The 19,119-nt window shown below is 47.0% G+C and overlaps 1 protein-coding gene across 2 annotated transcripts in view; it reads right to left on the bottom strand.

Annotated features, from left to right (window-relative positions):
- The window catches only part of vav3b (vav guanine nucleotide exchange factor 3b), a 98,342-nt gene that overhangs the window by 49,107 nt on the left and 30,116 nt on the right, over positions 1-19,119 (bottom strand). For both annotated transcript variants that reach the window (XM_036986618.2, XM_090182918.1), the window contains exons 7-19: positions 19,031-19,099; positions 18,819-18,922; positions 18,495-18,594; positions 18,186-18,281; positions 15,511-15,579; positions 15,334-15,420; positions 13,994-14,079; positions 12,466-12,598; positions 10,210-10,319; positions 4,886-4,987; positions 4,625-4,716; positions 4,472-4,494; positions 4,255-4,288 (exon numbers count right to left, since the gene is read on the bottom strand). In XM_036986618.2, the coding sequence (XP_036842513.2) occupies positions 4,255-4,288; positions 4,472-4,494; positions 4,625-4,716; positions 4,886-4,987; positions 10,210-10,319; positions 12,466-12,598; positions 13,994-14,079; positions 15,334-15,420; positions 15,511-15,579; positions 18,186-18,281; positions 18,495-18,594; positions 18,819-18,922; positions 19,031-19,099 (1,105 nt within the window). The remainder of the gene's footprint in view (positions 1-4,254; positions 4,289-4,471; positions 4,495-4,624; positions 4,717-4,885; positions 4,988-10,209; positions 10,320-12,465; positions 12,599-13,993; positions 14,080-15,333; positions 15,421-15,510; positions 15,580-18,185; positions 18,282-18,494; positions 18,595-18,818; positions 18,923-19,030; positions 19,100-19,119) is intronic.

Here is a 19,119-nt window from a genome sequence, read left to right as displayed (position 1 = left end):
TCAAAGGAAACTGCTGTCCTTTGTGTAACAGAGGCTCTCCGCACTGCCAAGCTGACTTTCTCTCCTCTGTGTAACAGAGGCTCTCCGCAATGCCAAAGCTGACTTTCTCTCCTCTGTGTCACAGAGGCTCACTGCACTGCCAAAGCGGACTCTCTCCTCTGTTCTCATCCTCCACTCATCTATCCTCTGCCTTCAACAAGGTGAACCATCAGATCCTCCACTCCACCCCCTCAGGGCTGGGCGTCTCAGGCTCTGTCAGATCCTCCACTCCACCCTCTCAGGGCTGGGTGTCTCAGGCCTGGGCGTCTCAGGCTCTGTCAGATCCTCCTCTCCACCTTCTCAGGGCTGGGAGTCTCAGGCTCTGTCAGATCCTCCTCTCCACCCTCTCAGGGCTGGGTGTCTCAGGCCTGGGAGTCTCAGGCTCTGTCAGATCCTCCTCTCCACCCTCTCAGGGCTGGGTGTCTCAGGCCTGGGCGTCTCAGGCTCTGTCAGATCCTCCTCTCCACCCTCTCAGGGCTGGGCGTCTCAGGCTCTGTCAGATCCTCCACTCCACCCTCTCAGGGCTGGGTGTCTCAGGCCTGGGCATCTCAGGCTCTGTCAGATCCTCCTCTCCACCCTCTCAGGGCTGGGAGTCTCAGGCTCTGTCAGATCCTCCTCTCCACCCTCTCAGGGCTGGGAGTCTCAGGCTCTGTCAGATCCTCCTCTCCACCCTCTCAGGCCTGGGCGTCTCAGGCTCTGTCAGATCCTCCACTCCACCCTCTCAGGGCTGGGTGTCTCAGGCCTGGGCATCTCAGGCTCTGTCAGATCCTCCTCTCCACCCTCTCAGGGCTGGGAGTCTCAGGCTCTGTCAGATCCTCCTCTCCACCCTCTCAGGGCTGGGAGTCTCAGGCTCTGTCAGATCCTCCTCTCCACCCTCTCAGGCCTGGGCGTCTCAGGCTCTGCCTCCCCTCCACCCTCTCAGGGCTGGGCGTCTCAGGCTCTGAACACTCCTGGATTGCATCCTACCTGGCAGGCCGGTCCTACCAGATGGTGTGGAGAGGAGCTGTGTATCTCAGCTTGGATGGATGTCGGCCCACCACCTCAACCTCAGCCTCGACAAGATGGAACTGCTCTTCCTCCCGGGCAAGGCCTGCCCCGCTCAAAGACCTCTCCATCACGGTCGACAACTCCACGGTGCGAAGAACATTGCCGTGACCATGGAAAACATCCTGTCGTTCTCAAACATCAACAACATCCAAAACAGTGACTCACTCCTGCAGGTTCGTGCCCCACAACATCTGTAGATTACAACCTTTCCTAAAACAGGAAAAGGTGCAGGTTCTAATCCAGGCACTTGTCATCTCCCATCTGGAACTGGATCTACTGCAACTCTCTGCAACTCTCTGTTGGCTGGGCTCTGCGCTTCTGCCATCAAACCCCTTCAACTCTCTGTTGGCTGGGCTCCCTGCTTCTGCCATCAAACCCCTTCAACTCTCTGTTGGCTGGGCTCCCTGCTTCTGCCATCAAACCCCTTCAACTCTCTGTTGGCTGGGCTCCCTGCTTCTGCCATCAAACCCCTTCAACTCTCTGTTGGCTGGGCTCTGCGCTTCTGCCATCAAACCCCTTCAACTAATCCAGAATGCTGCATCCTGCCTGGTGTTCAACCTTCCCAAGTTCTCTCATGTCACCCCGCTCCTCAGCACACTACACTGGTTTCTAGTCGAAGTTCGCATCCACATCAAGACCTTGGTTCTTACCTATGGAGGAGCAAGAGGAACTGCCCCTCTCTACCTTCAGGTTATGATAAAATCCTACACGCACCTCGGCTAGACTAAAGACACCTGCCAGCCAGACAAGGCCTCCTACTCTCCCCCAGTCTACTCCCAAAGCACTTGAAACACATTTACCTTCCAGCCATAGTCCTCTTTAGCGTGGTCCCAGATCTGTTTCTGCTGTCTTAACCACCTCCTATGGTCATTTGTGTGACAACGACTATAGGAGTGAGCTAGACAAGGGCATAAACAGATCTGGGACCAGGCTAACAGTCTTCACTCCTATTAAAACTAGTGACGCTGTCCTCAGATGACTGAACTAGGCCACGTATGTGCTGTTTAATAAGAACAATATAAGAGCCAATAAGCATAACAGTCTGCCTTTTCTGCCGGCCCCGTCTTTCTCATGAAGAGATTAAGTTCCGAATGTTAATTTCCTCTCTAGGCGACTCAGGCAGGCACAACTCTATTGCTGAGCTCAGAGTAGAGGAGCACAGGCAAGGGCACAGAGAGAGGCTGAAGAGTTTAACAGAGGTAAGGGCGCACAGAGAGGCTGGACAGTTTAGACGTGGGCGTTCTCCTATCCCTGACCCAGGCTTTTCTTATTGAATCCACCCACTCCAATCCATCAGTCTCCACTACACGCTGTCCTTCCTCCCTGGCTCCCACCGTAGACTGGAGGTAAAGGCCTTCCTCCCTGGCTCCCACCGTAGACTAGAGGTAAAGGCCTTCCTCCCTGGCTCCCACCGTAGACTAGAGGTAAAGGCCTTCCTCCCTGGCTCCCACCGTAGACTAGAGGTAAAGGCCTTCCTCCCTGGCTCCCACCGTAGACTAGAGGTAAAGGCCTTCCTCCCTGGCTCCCACCATAGACTAGAGGTAAAGGCCTTCCTCCCTGGCTCCCACCGTAGACTGGAGGTAAAGGCCTTCCTCCCTGGCTCCCACCGTAGACTAGAGGTAAAGGCCTTCCTCCCTGACTCCCACCGTAGACTAGAGGTAAAGGCCTTCCTCCCTGGCTCCCACCGTAGACTAGAGGTAAAGGCCTTCCTCCCTGGCTCCCACCGTAGACTAGAGGTAAAGGCCTTCCTCCCTGGCTCCCACCGTAGACTAGAGGTAAAGGCCTTCCTCCCTGGCTCCCACCGTAGACTGGAGGTAAAGGCCTTCCTCCCTGGCTCCCACCGTAGACTAGAGGTAAAGGCCTTCCTCCCTGGCTCCCACCGTAGACTAGAGGTAAAGGCCTTCCTCCCTGGCTCCCACCGTAGACTGGAGGTAAAGGCCTTCCTCCCTGGCTCCCACCGTAGACTAGAGGTAAAGGCCTTCCTCCCTGACTCCCACCGTAGACTAGAGGTAAAGGCCTTCCTCCCTGGCTCCCACCGTAGACTAGAGGTAAAGGCCTTCCTCCCTGGCTCCCACCATAGACTAGAGGTAAAGGCCTTCCTCCCTGGCTCCCACCGTAGACTAGAGGTAAAGGCCTTCCTCCCTGGCTCCCACCGTAGACTGGAGGTAAAGGCCTTCCTCCCTGGCTCCCACCGTAGACTAGAGGTAAAGGCCTTCCTCCCTGGCTCCCACCGTAGACTAGAGGTAAAGGCCTTCCTCCCTGGCTCCCACCGTAGACTAGAGGTAAAGGCCTTCCTCCCTGGCTCCCACCGTAGACTGGAGGTAAAGGCCTTCCTCCCTGACTCCCACCGTAGACTGGAGGTAAAGGCCTTCCTCCCTGGCTCCCACCGTAGACTGGAGGTCAAAGGCCTTCCTCCCTGGCTCCCACCGTAGACTGAAGGTCAAAGGCCAATCTACTAGATTCTTAGAAAGTGGATTAAATTGTGTTCCATCAGTGTGGATGTTGAGATTATTTACTATGTGATCAAGTGTTCTTCATCATCGTCATCTGGTGAACCCTTCTCCTGAAGAGATACTTGGCGAACCCTTTTCCTGAAGAGCTACTTGGCGAACCCTTCTCCTGAAGAGGTACATGGCGAACCCTTCTCCCGAAGAGCTACATGGCGAACCCTTCTCCTAAGGATCTACTTGGCGAACCCTTCACCTGAAGAGCTACTTGGCGAACTCTTCTCCTGAGGAGTTGCTTGGCGAACCCTTCTCCTGAGGAGCTACTTGGCGAACCCTTCTCCAGAAGAGCTACTTGGCGAACCCTTCTCCAGAAGAGCTACTTGGCGAACCCTTCTCCAGAATACCTACTTGGCGAACCCTTCTCCAGAAGAGCTACTTGGCGAACCCTTCTCCAGAAGAGCAACTTGGCGAACCCTTCTCCAGAAGAGCTACTTGGCGAACCCTTCTCCAGAAGAGCTACTTGGCGAACCCTTCTCCAGAAGAGCTACTTGGCGAACCCTCCTCCCGAGGAGTTGCTTGGTGAACTAACTTTGACGTTTTCAGCTTTTAGACTTCTAACTTGAAGTTGTTAGATGGTTATATAGGCCACTTTCACAGCACCGGTCTTCACATGAGGTCTCTGTTAAGACTGTAGGAAGTGACACTGTCGAACCGTACTGACCTGGGTCTGGGTGTTTCCGCACCGTCGGAGCCCTCTGTGGAGAGAGAGAAGGAATGTCATTCACACACATCACACACAGGCGCACGCAGACACACGCACGAACATGCACACACGCATGAATGCACATGCAGAAACACACACACACACATACACACACCGAGAGAAACAAACACTCAGAGAAACACACACACAGATAAACACGCAGTGCGTGTCTTACCTCAGGCCTCAGCTTGGCAGAATCTAAAAGGAGGTGGACAAAGGGACAGAGTGAGCATAAAGCACTAAACAGAATAACATGTTGTAAAGAGACATCACTGAAGCATATGATAGTAAAAGTCAATGGTTGTAGAGGCACATCTCCCTCTCCTACCAGTTCTTCCACAGACACCCACTCTACCCAGGCATTCCTTATGAGCTCCGAGTCCACACTTAAGACAGAGATAGCCCTGGTTGAAGATACCCCTGGAGGAGGCAGGGGACATTACAGGTACAGTACCAATCTACACCACTATTATCAACACTGTTAACCACGGAGTTTTCCGGAGAAATACTATTATGGGATGTTACTCTGAGAATAAGGATAAACAGGTATTAACAAAGAATAAACAGAGACACACACACACACACACACCTGAGGAGCAGGTGACAGGAGCTACAGGTAGTGATTCTGATGAAGGTATGCATCCTGAACTGGTGGAAGTTGTTACTGGAGTTCTCTGGTCTGATGTTGGATCTGTTCAGAGAGAGAGGAGAGGAGAGGAGAGGAGAGGAGAGGAGAGGAGAGGAGAGGAGAGGAGAGGAGAGGAGAGGAGAGGAGAGGAGAGGGAGAGAGAGAGAGGAGTGGAGGGAGAGGAGGGAGAAGGAGGGAGAGAGGAGAGGAGGAGAGAGAGAGAGAGAGAGAGAGAGAGAGAGAGAGAGAGAGAGAGAGAGGTGGAGGGAGAGAGAGAGAGAGGAGAGGAGAGGAGAGGGGTGAGAGAGAGGGGAGGGAGAGGAGGGAGAGAGAGGGGGGTGAGGAGTGAGAGAGAGGGGAGGGGAGGAGAGGAGGGAGAGAGAGGGGAGGAGGGGGAGTAGAGGAGGGAGAGAGAGGAGAGGAGAGGGAGGAGAGGAGGGAGAGAGAGGGGAGGAGAGGGAGGAGAGAGGCAGAGGGGGAGGAAATGAGTGAGAGAGAACGGATGGTGTGTGTGCAGAGTGTGTACTGAGTGTACAGAGTGTGTACAGTGTGTGTACTGAGTGTACAATGTGTGTACAGAGTGTTTACTGAGTGTACAGAGTGTGTACAGAGTGTTTACTGAGTGTACAGAGTGTGTACTGAGTGCACAGAGTGTGTACTGATTGTACAGAGTGTGTATAGAGTGTGTACAGAGTGTGTACTGATTGTACAGAGTGTGTACAGAGTGTGCACAGAGTGTGCACAGAGTGTGTACTGAGTGTGTACAGTGTGCACAGAGTGTGCACAGAGTGTGTACAGAGTGTGTACAGAGTGTGTACTGATTGTACAGAGTGTGTATAGAGTGTGCACAGAGTGTGTACTGAGTGTGTACAGTGTGCACAGAGTGTGTACTGAGTGTGTACAGTGTGCACAGAGTGTGTACAGAGTGTGTACAGAGTGTGTACTGATTGTACAGAGTGTGTACAGAGTGTGTACAGAGTGTGTACTGATTGTACAGAGTGTGTACAGTGTGTACAGAGTGTGTACTGATTGTACAGAGTGTGTACAGAGTGTGTACAGAGTGTGTACATAGTGTGTACAGAGAGTGTACAGAGAGTGTACAGATTGTACAGAATGTGTACTGAGTGTGTACTGAGTGTGTACTGAGTGTGTACAGAGTGTGTACAGAGTGTGTACAGAGTGTGTACAGAGTGTGTACAGAGTGTGTACAATAGAGCTATAGGACTACAGCAGATATCTTACAGAGTCCTCTACATTATCATGAGAGACTAATATGTTGAAACCAGCTGGATCCTTGAAATCACTTTGAAGTTGGAGTGAAAGGAGCCGTAACCAAACTGTTGCTTAGTAACTCACTATGCCAGGGTGCACTTCATCTGAAGGCTGCTCTCTGCTCTGTGATTGACTCCTGGTTCTGGTGCTCATGTCTGCTGTGATGGGACAGTTTGTTGCCTAAATATCCCCCTTGGAGTGCCACATTTACACAGTTGCACAAACACACACACACACACACACACACACACACACACACACACACACACACACACACACACACACACACACACACCTACACTCTGCAGAGGTAGATGTCTAAGTGGAAAAGCATTATGGGTACTTAGCAGTAAGTGAGTTTCACTTCCCTCTCTCCAAATCAAAATAATTTCTCCTCTCCATCTCTTCAATTCTGCTATAAAGAAACTCCAGGGTTTCTTCTGGTTTGAAACAGCATTTCCTAAATCGATTTCACCAAGACAACCATTTATAAAGACGGGTCAAATTGTACGATTAGAATGGACACCCATAACTGTCAACCCCAAAGTACCCTATGATAGAAATAACATGTTGTAGTTGTGACAAAACGCACACAGCACCAGTCAAAGGGTTTGGACACCTACTTATTCAAGGTTTTTTTTTTTTTTAACAATTTTCTACATTGTAGAATAACAGTGAAGACATCAAAACTATGAAATAGCACACATGGAATCATGTTGTAACCCCAAAAAAAGTGTTAAACAAATCAAATTATATTTGAGATTCTTCAAAGTAGCCACCTTTTGCCTTGATGACAGATTTAAACACCCTTGGCATTCTCTCAACCAGCTTCATGAGGTAGTCACCTGGAATGCACTTCAATTAACAGGTGTGCCTTGTTAAAAGTTAGCCAACAAGTGCTCCGCATATGTGGGAACTCCTTCAAGACTGTTGGAAAAGCATTCCAGATGAAGCTGGTTGAGAGAATGCCAATAATGTGCAAAGCTGTCATCAAGGCAAAGGGTGGCAACTTTGAAGATTCTACAATATAAAACATATTTTGAGTTGTTTCACACTTTTTTGTTTATAACATGATTCCATGTGTGCTATTTCATAGTTTTGATGTCTTCACTATTATTCTACAATGTAGAAAATAGGAATGAGTAGGTGTGTCCAAACTTGACTGGTACTGGTACATTTTCTTCACAATATGAGTGAGACTTCAAATGTAAGCAAAGGTCAAAACAACTCTTGGACTCACTTTAGTCCTTGTAGTGACCTACAAGGACTTACTAGTGACAGAGAACTTCAAACTCACAATTTGAAAGAGATATTTTCAAGCAGAATTGTACTCAGACTTCCAGCAGGTTATCAAAAAATATGACTGTTGTCAGAGGTGTGTGTGTGTGTGTGTGTGAGTGTGTGTATGTGTGTGTGTGTGTGTGTGTGTGTGTGTGTGTGTGTGTGTGAGTGTGTGTGTGTCTGGAAGTCTTGGAAACTGTACAGCTCCTTCAGAAAGTATGTTTGGACTTGTTCCATATTTTGTTGTTGAGATTTTTTTGTCACTGGACTAATACACAAAACCGGGTCAAATAGGAATTCTGTTTTTGTTATCAAATGAATTGTAAAAAAAAACTAAAGCTGAAATGTCTTGAGTCAATAAGTATTCAACCCCTTTGTTATGTCAAGCCTAAATACAGTAAGTTCAGGAGTTAACAGGTGCTTAACGAGTCACATAATAATAAGTTTCACTCTGAGTGCAATAATAGTGTTTAACATGATTTTTGAATGACTACTTCATCTCTGTACCCCCACACATACAATTAATTAAGGTCCCTCAATGCAATGAATTTCAAACATAGATTCAACCACAAAGACCAGGGAGGCCTCCCAAAGAACAGCACCTATTGGTAGAAACATACTCGGTTTTTTTTAAGCAGACATTGAATGTCCCTTTGTGGAGTTATTAATTACACTATGGCTCGTATCAATGCACCCAAAGATACAGACGTCCTTCCTAACTCAGATGCCGGAGAGGATGAACAGCACTCAGGGATTTCACCACGAGGCCAATCGTGACTTTAAAACAGTTTAACAAAATGTAATGGCTGCGATAGAATAAAACTGAAGATGGATAAACAACAACTCCACAATACTAGCTTTAATTGACAGAGAGAAAAAGAAGGAAGCCCGTACAGAAAAAAATTATTCCAAAACGTGCATCCTGTTTGCAACAAGGCACTAAAGTAATACTGCAGTAAATGTGGCAAAGCAATTCACTTTTTGTCCTGAATACAAAGTGTTATGTTTGGGGCAAATACAACACATTACGGAGTACCACTTTCCATATTTTCAAGCATCGTGGTAGCTGTATCATGTTAGGGGTATGCTTGTAATCGTTAAGGACACTGGAGTTTTTCAGGATAAAAAATGTACTGAATGGAGCTAAGCACAGGAAAAAGCCTTGACGAAAACCTGTTTCAGTCTGCCTTCCACCAGATTAATTCACCTTTCAGCAGGACAACCTAAAATACAAGGCCAAATTGTTTATTTTACCTTTATTTAACTAGGCAAGTCAGTCAAACCCTAACCCGGAAGACGCTGGGCCAATTGTGCACCACCCTATAGGACTCCCAATCACGGCCGGTTGTGATACAGCCTAGAATCGAACCAGGGTCTGAAGTGACGCCTCTAGCACTGAGATGCAGTGCCTTAGACCACTGTGCCACTCGGGAGCCCAAAAAGACAGTGAATGTTCCTCAGTGACCTAGTTACAGTTTTGACTTTACTTTTCTACTTGAAAATCGATGACAAGACCTGAAAATGGTTGTCTAGAAATGATCAACAACCAATTTGACAGAGCTTGAAGAATTTAGAAAAGAATAATGGGCAAGATGTTTACAATGCAGGTGTGGAAAGACTTACACAGAAAGACTCAATGCTGTAACCGCTGTCAAAGGTGCTTCTACAAAGTACTGAGTCAGGGGTATGAATACTTATGCAAATGAGAGATTTCTGTATCTCAATTTCAATAAATTTGCCAACATTTCAAAAAAACATGTTTTCACTTTGTCATTATGGGGTATTGTGTGCACATGGGTGATTTTGAATTGAATTGGATTTTGAATTGAGGCTGTAACACAAATAAATGTGGAATAAGTCAAGGGGTAGGAAGACTTTCTGAAGGCACTGTATGTGCCTTTTAGCCAACAAGCTTTCACAGTGCAGAATCAGACGTTTGTCCATAAAGGTTACATTTCAAAGGTTAAGTCAAGGTATTAATTCCAAATGGTAAAGTTAATGGTTAAGATTTAGGATAGGGTTCAAACAAAAAACAACAACAAATAAATTGCACTGAGACTGAATGCCATAGCCTCGGAGCAAGAGCTCACGGTTTACGCCCATTCTCCATCCCCCTTCCACAACGCCTCAGTAAAAGTCTACTTGATGGTAATAGTGCTCACCATTGCCCCTAGTGGCCCGGGTTTGAAGTAATCTCCTGACGTCTCCTGACGTCCTGCTTACCTGGACGGACGGTCTTATTTCACAGTGGACCTTGAGCGACCTGGCTGATTTAACAAGTCATTTCCTTCACTACAGTCATGCGAGCGTAAATTTTACATATGGGTGGCCACGGAGCAGGAATCAACCTACAATCCCGAGCCACATTCAGTATTAAAAAACACTAAATGTAGTGGAACGTTCAATGAAATGGAGAAAGGTGGGGCATTGAACGACCAGTTGAAAGACAGATGGGTTGTGGGCTCAAAATGCACCATTGCCCTTTAAATACATCACGTGTTGCTTCAAGCCACACCCTGCCACACCTACCAAACAGTGTAAATGTACCTCAAAGTCTGTTCAGGAATGTACAAGAACAATTTTGGGGGAACGTGTCGTTCAGTGCAAACCGTTCTGCAATGTAGCAAACGTTCAATGGAGCTGAACGCACCACTTGTGTCTACGAACTGAGAGGCACAGGACCACCATGACACTTCACAGACACAGAGTACAGAGACGTAGCCCCAGCTCACATTGCCATGTCAAACTGGTCCAGCCACTTCTTCTTCAGCTCCTTGGTCTTGAAGAAGAACTCAAAGCCGCTCTGCCCCTGCTGATGGGTCAGGTAGAAACCATAGAACCACTGGGGAGGGAGAGAGGAAGACAATGAGAGAGTGAATGGCAAAGTTACTCACTCTCTCTCTCTCTCTCTCTCTCTCTCTCTCTCTCTCTCTCTCTCTCTCTCTCTCTCTCTCTCTCTCTCTCTCTCTCTCACACACACACCGTGCCTTCAGAAAGTATTCACACCCTTTGACTTTTTGCACATTTTGTTACAGCCTGAATATATTAACATCCCCCTATATTAACACCCTCCTATATTTCGGTTGCTAGTCCAACGCTCTAACCACTAGGCTACCCTGCCGCCCCAATGATGTGGCGGAGAGTCAGGTCATATTTTTCGATATACTGTAGCCCTACCGTAGGCGACTTGAGTCTCACTAGTGTTGAGTAATGTGCTGTTAAAAGTGCCGTTGGTCTTATTTATTTAAAGAGCATATTGAAGTTAGAAGCAATAGGATTTGAAGCAAAAGCCTACAACTATTTTAACACTGTTTCACGCTGCTCTGAGACAAACATGGGGACTGGTCTTGATAAATCAGAGATTTATATTTTCACTAATTCTCCGTTTGGGTATTGGTTAGACTAATATTAGAAAATGAGGGTGTATAAATGTTATGCTCTAGTCTAACCTTCATATAACTAGGCAAGTCAGTTAAGAACAAATTCTTATTTACAAGAACAGCCTAATCCGTCCTCCCCGGTCTCCCGTGTGCCCGCACGACACAGGAATTATTTAGCTAAATAACCCAGTACTGTACTCCCAACCGTCACGTTGCACAGCGCCATATTTTCCATTCCATGCTAAAGGAAACCCAGAGTTTTTTTTTGTTTTTCTTGGATTAGAAACATCATAATATTAATCCAATGAATTAAAATCAGTCCCATATACTATGTTCTTACAAAAAAAAAGGTTTTCAATTCTCTAGTAGAGCCACTATTGAAGGCTATAAAATGCTTCTCAAAGACACCCATTGGTGGTCAAACTAGCACTAACTAGCATTAATGGTACCAGTGGTTGGCACTTAAATAACGTGCCATAGAATTCTGTGGCACACTTCAACTTTTAAAGGAAGAACCCACTGTATCTCTATGTCCTGGGAAATGGTCTTGTTACTTATAACCTCATGCATTAGCCTACGTTAGCTCAACCGTCCCGAGGTCGGGACATCGATCCTGTAGAGGTTTTAACATCACCCTGTATTAACATGATTTGATTTGGCATCCTATATTAACATCCTATATTATCACCATTAACATTTTCGGCAACTGCCCTCTCTATCCTGGACGGGGTTGTTGGTCAGGGTTGTTGGTGCAGGTAAGTGTTAGGGTTAGGCCAGGCAGGTAGACAGATAGAAAACAAACCAACAGGGTAGGTAACCCCAGAGCCATATGAGATTGGAAGCATTTGTTTTTTCATCCAGAGAAATGTTATAATACTTTTAGTCTTTTATCTCCTGTTCTGTAAAGAACAACCCATCAAACTAGCTAAACCAGCAGTGGCACACTGACTACTTCTTACTGTTGTATGTCATCTCCCATGATCAGGGACAGGAAAGGGTTCAATTTGACCTTTTCTTTAGTAGGCCTACAATGTAGATGTGAGCAGCAGAACAAACTCCAATCACAGGCAAAGTGTAGTTTAATTGTTACAACAGCATAGCGAACAGTTAGCTAGCTAAGTAGTTGTGGCTGTTACTCCTGATGTATTGTTGTCTATACCGTGTTGACCTTTGTGCTGCTATCTGTGCCCAATCATGTTTGTACCATGTTTTGTACTGCTACCATGTTGTTGTTATGTTGTTTTGCTACTATGCTGTGTTGTCGTGTGTTGCTGCCTTGCTATGTTGTTGGTTTTAGGTCTCTCTTTATGTAGTGTTGTGGTGTCGTGATGTGTATCTTTTAATCCCAGCCCCCTTTTGCCTTTTGGTAGGCCGTCATTGTAAATAAGAATTTGTTCTCAACTGACTTGCCTAGTTAAATAAAGGTTAAATATATATATATATTTTTAAGTAGTTAGCTGATTTATGTTTTCTACAGTCGCTATGATCAGCTGATAGCCCTCCCCTATTTTCCCTTGAACAGTAGAGAATTATGAATGCAAGGAATTTGGGCTAAAAACTAAACTTGTTTTCACTTTGATCACATGACCCCTGGCTGAGGCGACTGACCTTCTTGCTCTCTCTATCCTGGGTGGGGTTGTTGGTGATCTTAAAGTAGTTGAGATCGATCACATCCTTCATCTCATAGTTGTCTCCTCGTCTCTTACAGACGATCACAGCCCCGTCAAACAGGAATATATGTCTGCGCCCAAAACAAAGTTCATACAAGTTCATTTACCGTGTTTATTTATTTACAGTGTTTACAGTGTTTACAGTGTGTATCCTGTCATATTGCACATAAATAAGTTCCTACGTTGTTTTACATACTGTCCATATAATGAAGACAGAGAAAGCCATACATGCTAGTCCTTCTCCTACTGACAATTAACAATATACAGGCTGCAATAGCCTTCCTTAGAACCAACCCGGGATGCCCATTTGTTACACTGGGTCTGGGAAACCAGTCTGTAGTCACTGGGTCTGGGAAACCAGTCTGTAGTCAGTGGGTCTGGGAAACCAGTCTGTAGTCACTGGGTCTGGGATACCAGTCTGTAGTCACTGGGTCTGGGATACCAGTCTGTAGTCACTGGGTCTGGGATACCAGTCTGTAGTCACTGGGTCTGGGATACCAGTCTGTAGTCACTGGGTCTGGGATACCAGTCTGTAGTCACTGGGTCTGGGAAACCAGTCTGTAGTCACTGGGTCTGGGATACCAGTCTGTAATCAGTGGGTCTGGGAAACCAGTCTGTAGTCACTGGTTCTGGGATACCAGTCTGTAGTCACTGGGTCTGGGAAACCAGTCTGTAGTCACTGGGTCTGGGATACCAGTCTGTAGTCACTGGGTCTGGGAAACCAGTCTGTAGTCACTGGGTCTGGGATACCAGTCTGTAATCAGTGGGTCTGGGAAACCAGTCTGTAGTCACTGGGTCTGGGAAACCAGTCTGTAGTCACTGGGTCTGGGAAACCAGTCTGTAGTCACTGGGTCTGGGATACCAGTCTGTAATCAGTGGGTCTGGGATACCAGTCTGTAATCAGTGGGTCTGGAATACCAGTCTGTAATCAGTGGGTCTGGGAAACCAGTCTGTAGTCACTGGGTCTGGGAAACCAGTCTGTAGTCACTGGGTCTGGGATACCAGTCTGTAATCAGTGGGTCTGGGATACCAGTCTGTAGTCACTGGGTGTGGGATACCAGTCTGTAGTCACTGGGTCTGGGATACCAGTCTGTAGTCACTGGGTGTGGGATACCAGTCTGTAGTCACTGGGTCTGGGAAACCAGTCTGTAGTCACTGGGTCTGCGATACCAGTCTGTAGTCACTGGGTCTGGGAAACCAGTCTGTAGTCACTGGGTCTGGGATACCAGTCTGTAGTCACTGGGTCTGGGATACCAGTCTGTAGTCACTGGGTCTGGGATACCAGTCTGTAGTCACTGGGTCTGGGAATCCAGTCTGTAGTCACTGGGTCTGGGAAACCAGTCTGTAGTCACTGGGTCTGGGAAACCAGTCTGTAGTCACTGGTTCTGGGATACCAGTCTGTAGTCACTGGGTCTGGGAAACCAGCATGTAGTCAGGTAAGTCTGCCTTTCCTAATCCCATCTCACCTGTCCTGTTTCTTCTTGTCAACATTAGACACCATTCGGACCTCTCCGTCCCCCTTGGGCCGTCCGTAGCTCTCCAGGGGCTGGTTCTTCAGGGAGGGGAGGTAATGGGATGGGGGTAAGGGGAGGTAATGGGAGGGGGTAAGGGGAGGTCATGAGAGGGGGATAAGGGAAGGTCATGGGAGGGAGGTAATGGGAGGGGGAAAGGGAAGGTAATGGGAGGGAGGGAGGTAAAGGGAGGTTATGTGAGGGGGATAAGGGAAGGTAATAGGAGGGGGGTAAGGGGAGGTAATGGGAGGGGAAAAGGGGAGGTAATGGGAGATAATGGGAGGGTTAAGGGAAGGTAATGGGAGGGGGTAATAGGAGGGGGTAAGGGGAGGAAATGGAAGTGCGGTAATGGGAGGGGGTAATGTGAGGGGGTAATGGGAGGTAATGTGAGGGGGTAAGGGGAGGGGGTAAGGGGAGGTAATGTGAGGGGGTAAGGGGAGGTAATGTGAGGGGGTAAGGGGAGGTAATGGGAGGGGGTAAAGGGAGGTCATGCGAGGGGGATAAGGGAAGGTAATGGGAGGGGAGGTAATGGGATATAATGGGAGGGTTAAGGCAAGGTAATGGGGGGAGTAATAGGAGCGGGTAATTGGAGGAAATGGAAGTGGGGTAATGGGAGGTAATGGGAGGGGATAATGGGATGTAATGTGAGTGGGTAAGGGGAGGTAATGTGATGGGGTAATGAGAGGTAATGTGAGGGGGTAATGGGATGGGGTAATGGGAGGAGGTAATGGGAGAGGGTAAGGGGAGATAATGTGCAGGGTAATGGGGGGTAATGTGAGGGGGTAAGGGAGGTAATGTGAGGGGGTAATGAGAGGTAATGCGAGGGGTAATGGGAGATGATGTGCAGGGTAATGGGGGGGTAATGTGAGGGGGTAATGAGAGGTAATGTGAGGGGTAAGGGAAGATAATGTGCAGGGTAATGCGGGGTAATGTAAGGGGGTAAGGGAGGTAATGTGAGGGGGTAATGGGAGGCAATGGGAGGGGGTAAGGGAAGATAATGTGCAGGGTAATGGGGGTAATTTGAGGGGTAATGAGAGGTAATGGGAGGTAATGTGAGGGGTAAGGGAAGATTATGTGCAGGGCAATGGGAGGTAATGTAAGGGGGTAAGGGAGGTAATGTGAGGGGGTAATGGGAGGTAATGTGAGGGGGTGGTTAATATGATATCAGTGAGACCATGTTCAGTGTGGGTCCGGAGGACTAGTACAGTATGTGTCTGGGACCACATTGCACTTTGGACAACAATAGAAACAAATTGATGTGTCTAAATCATGATGATGATGATGATGATGTGTACCAGGTTCTCGATGGAGCGTTGATACTGGTTGATCTCCTTCAGAGTCTCCTTGTCTCTCTTCACCTCGTTGACATACTGAGCCAAGTCCTGGGTCAACAAACACACACAGTCCCACATTCAGTGTCTTATTCTCCGATTGTAGTTTAGTAAAGAGAAGAAGAGAGACAGTCTGATTACCTTCATGGCGTCCAGAGCCGTCTTCAGGTTGTTCTTGTCGGCTGCGTCGGGGGTGTGTTTGACCAGCTCCTAACAGACAGAGACAACAGGGAAATAACCAGTGGTAATCACACACAGGCTCAGCTTCACACTGTTTAGATTAAGATTAGGTTTAGATTAACACACAATTAGCCTGGATTTACACTACAGGACAGTTCTTTTTCCTATGACGTTTGCCTACAGGGGACTACCAAACAAAATCATATTGATGTTATAACAGCACGAAAGTGAAACCAAGCCATAAAAAAAGCAGAGTGAATCCCCAGTACAGTTTTCCTTCATCTTCAAAGGATTGATTTGTGGACCTCAGAGTCATAAAATGTCCGGCTTGGATATCACTGTGTCTGCTTGGATATCACTGTGTCTGCTTGGATATCACTGTGTCTGCTTGGATATCACTGTGTCGGCTTGGATATCAATGTGCCGGCTTGGATATCACTGCGTCTGCTTGGATATCACTGTGTCTGCTTGGATATCACTGCGTCTGCTTGGATATCAATGCGTCTGCTTGGATATCACTGTGTCGGCATGGACATCACTGTGTCTGCTTGGATATCAATGCGTCTGCTTGGATATCACTGTGTCTGCTTGGATATCACTGTGTCTGCTTGGATATCACTGTGTCTGCTTGGATATCACTGTGTTTGCTTGGATATCACTGTGTCTGCTTGGATATCACTGTGTCTGCTTGGATATCACTGTGTCTGCTTGGATATCACTGTGTCTGCTTGGATATCACTGTGTCTGCTTGGATATCAATGTGTCTGCTTGGATATCACTGTGTCTGCTTGGATATCACTGTGTCTGCTTGGATATCACTGCGTCTGCTTGGATATCAATGCGTCTGCTTGGATATCACTGTGTCGGCATGGATATCACTGTGTCTGCTTGGATATCAATGCGTCTGCTTGGATATCACTGTGTCTGCTTGGATATCACTGTGTCTGCTTGGATATCACTGTGTCTGCTTGGATATCACTGTGTCTGCTTGGATATCACTGCGTCTGCTTGGATATCAATGCGTCTGCTTGGATATCACTGTGTCGGCATGGATATCACTGTGTCGGCATGGATATCACTGTGTCTGCTTGGATATCAATGTGTCTGCTTGGATATCAATGTGTCTGCTTGGATATCAATGTGTCTGCTTGGATATCACTGTGCCGGCTTGGATATCACTGTGTCTGCTTTGATATCACTGTGTCTGCTTGGATATCAATGTGTCTGCTTGGATATCACTGTGTCTGCTTGGATATCACTGTGTCTGCTTGGATATCACTGTGTCTGCTTGGATATCACTGTGTCTGCTTGGATATCAATGTGTCTGCTTGGATATCACTGTGTCTGCTTGGATATCAATGTGTCTGCTTGGATATCACTGTGCCGGCTTGGATATCACTGTGTCTGCTTGGATATCAATGTGTCTGCTTGGATATCACTGTGTCTGCTTGGATATCACTGTGTCTGCTTGGATATCACTGTGTCTGCTTGGATATCACTGTGTCTGCTTGGATATCAATGTGTCTGCTTGGATATCACTGTGTCTGCTTGGATATCACTGTGTCTGCTTGGATATCACTGTGTCTGCTTGGATATCACTGTGTCTGCTTGGATATCACTGTGTCTGCTTGGATATCACTGTGTCTGCTTGGATATCACTGTGTCTGCTTGGATATCACTGTGTCTGCTTGGATATCAATGTGTCTGCTTGGATATCACTGTGTCTGCTTGGATATCACTGTGTCTGCTTGGATATCACTGTGTCTGCTTGGATATCACTGTGTCTGCTTGGATATCACTGTGTCTGCTTGGATATCACTGTGTCTGCTTGGATATCACTGTGTCTGCTTGGATATCACTGTGTCTGCTTGGATATCACTGTGTCGGCTTGGATATCAATGTGCCGGCTTGGATATCAATGTGCCGGCTTGGATATCAATGTGTCTGCTTGGATATCAATGCGTCTGCTTGGATATCACTGCGTCTGCTTGCATATCAATGTGTCTGCTTGGATATCAATGCGTCTGCTTGGATATCAATGCGTCTGCTTGGATATTAATGCGTCTGCTTGGATATCACTGTGTCTGCTTGGATATCAATGTGTCTGCTTGGATATTACTGTGTGAACTTGATGAACCTGAATATTCTCTCCCTCTTCCCTCCCCCTCTCTGAACTTATCCCACTGTGTCTGCTTGGATATCACTGTGTCTGCTTGCTAAATACATGCAGTTCAGCCCACTGGAGTCAATCCTACCAAGACTCAAATGTCCAGTTCCTTTGAAATCTGAGCTTTTGTTCGCCTTATTTCTAAAAGAGACTGCTGAAAGCAACTCCTCTCCTTCACTAAACAACAAATAATGGGAATACAAATGAACAAATATTCTCTCCCTCCCCCTCTCCCTCTCCCTCCCCCTCTCCCTCCCTCTCTCCCTCTCCCTCCCTCTCTCTCTCCCTCCCTCTCTCCCTCTCCCTCCCTCTCCCCCTCCCCCTCTCCCTCTCTTCAGAGAGGTAAGTATAGAAGTGGAGAGAGAAAAGACGTGGAGGCTGTCGCCCCCCAGTGGAAATGTATATCACAGACTCCTAACAGTGGTTGTGAGAGTATCTAGTGTATAGTTAGTGTCTGTGGTAAATATACCTGTAGTAGGAGATGGTACTTGAGGACTCTCTGCATGGGAACCACCAGTAGATCTCTCAGAGTGAACTTCCCATTGTTGGCTCTTTTAGAACATTCCTGGGACAATAACAACACAATGAATTAGGATATGAAGTATTACATCAACAGGTACACAAGAGATCGCTAGGCAACATCACTGTTTGGTCATGCTGAGGCTAGTTCCTCAGATCATTCACCATAGAGATCCTATTCGAATAATTACGAATAGAATATTCGAATTCGCCGCCATGTTGCCTTACCCATAGACTGTATCAGAACAACTGGTCTCACCTCTAGCTTTAGTCGTACGTCCTCTTTCTCCTTGCAAATAAAGTCCAACACTGTGATGGATATCTCAACGTGGCTGCAGTAGATTCCATAAATGAGTAGCCTGCAATGCAGAAAGAAAGTATATGATACCAAATGGTGAATTTGAGTAGCAGCCAGTGTCAGTACTTCCTGAATCCCCCTGAAGAAATGTTTCTGATATTTTCCAGATTCTGATTTATATTCTTCGGACTAACTGTTATACGAGACATTACAATAGGCTATTTATTATCATTTCTGTGTATGTAAACACCATTAGAGAATGTGTTATTAATGACAAAGGCCTACCTGTCCTTATAGGCAATGAAGACCTGGTAGAGGTTTACGGCGTTCTTGTTGAGAATGGACTCTTGCACCTCCAGCATCAGACTCTTATGGACTTTCACCAGGTCCTGTGAACAGAGCGAGATCAGACGGTGTACATTACAACGAGTTCAAACTCAAGTCTACTCCGTAAAGACGCCATTTGTGTAAAGATGAGAGTTCGGGCTGTCTCTTACAGGGATGTTGACGAAAACCTTGTCGATTTCTGACGCAGTGAAAAATTTCTTCAGTGGATTCAAAAAGTACTGTGGAAAAAAAAGTTTAG

This window comes from Oncorhynchus mykiss, chromosome 8 (genome assembly GCF_057628025.1).
Source record: "Oncorhynchus mykiss isolate SJ-2025 chromosome 8, ASM5762802v1, whole genome shotgun sequence".
Lineage (NCBI taxonomy): Eukaryota > Metazoa > Chordata > Actinopteri > Salmoniformes > Salmonidae > Oncorhynchus > Oncorhynchus mykiss.
The sequence above is the reverse complement of the archived record's forward strand: the minus strand, read 5'-3'. Positions and strand labels throughout refer to the sequence as shown.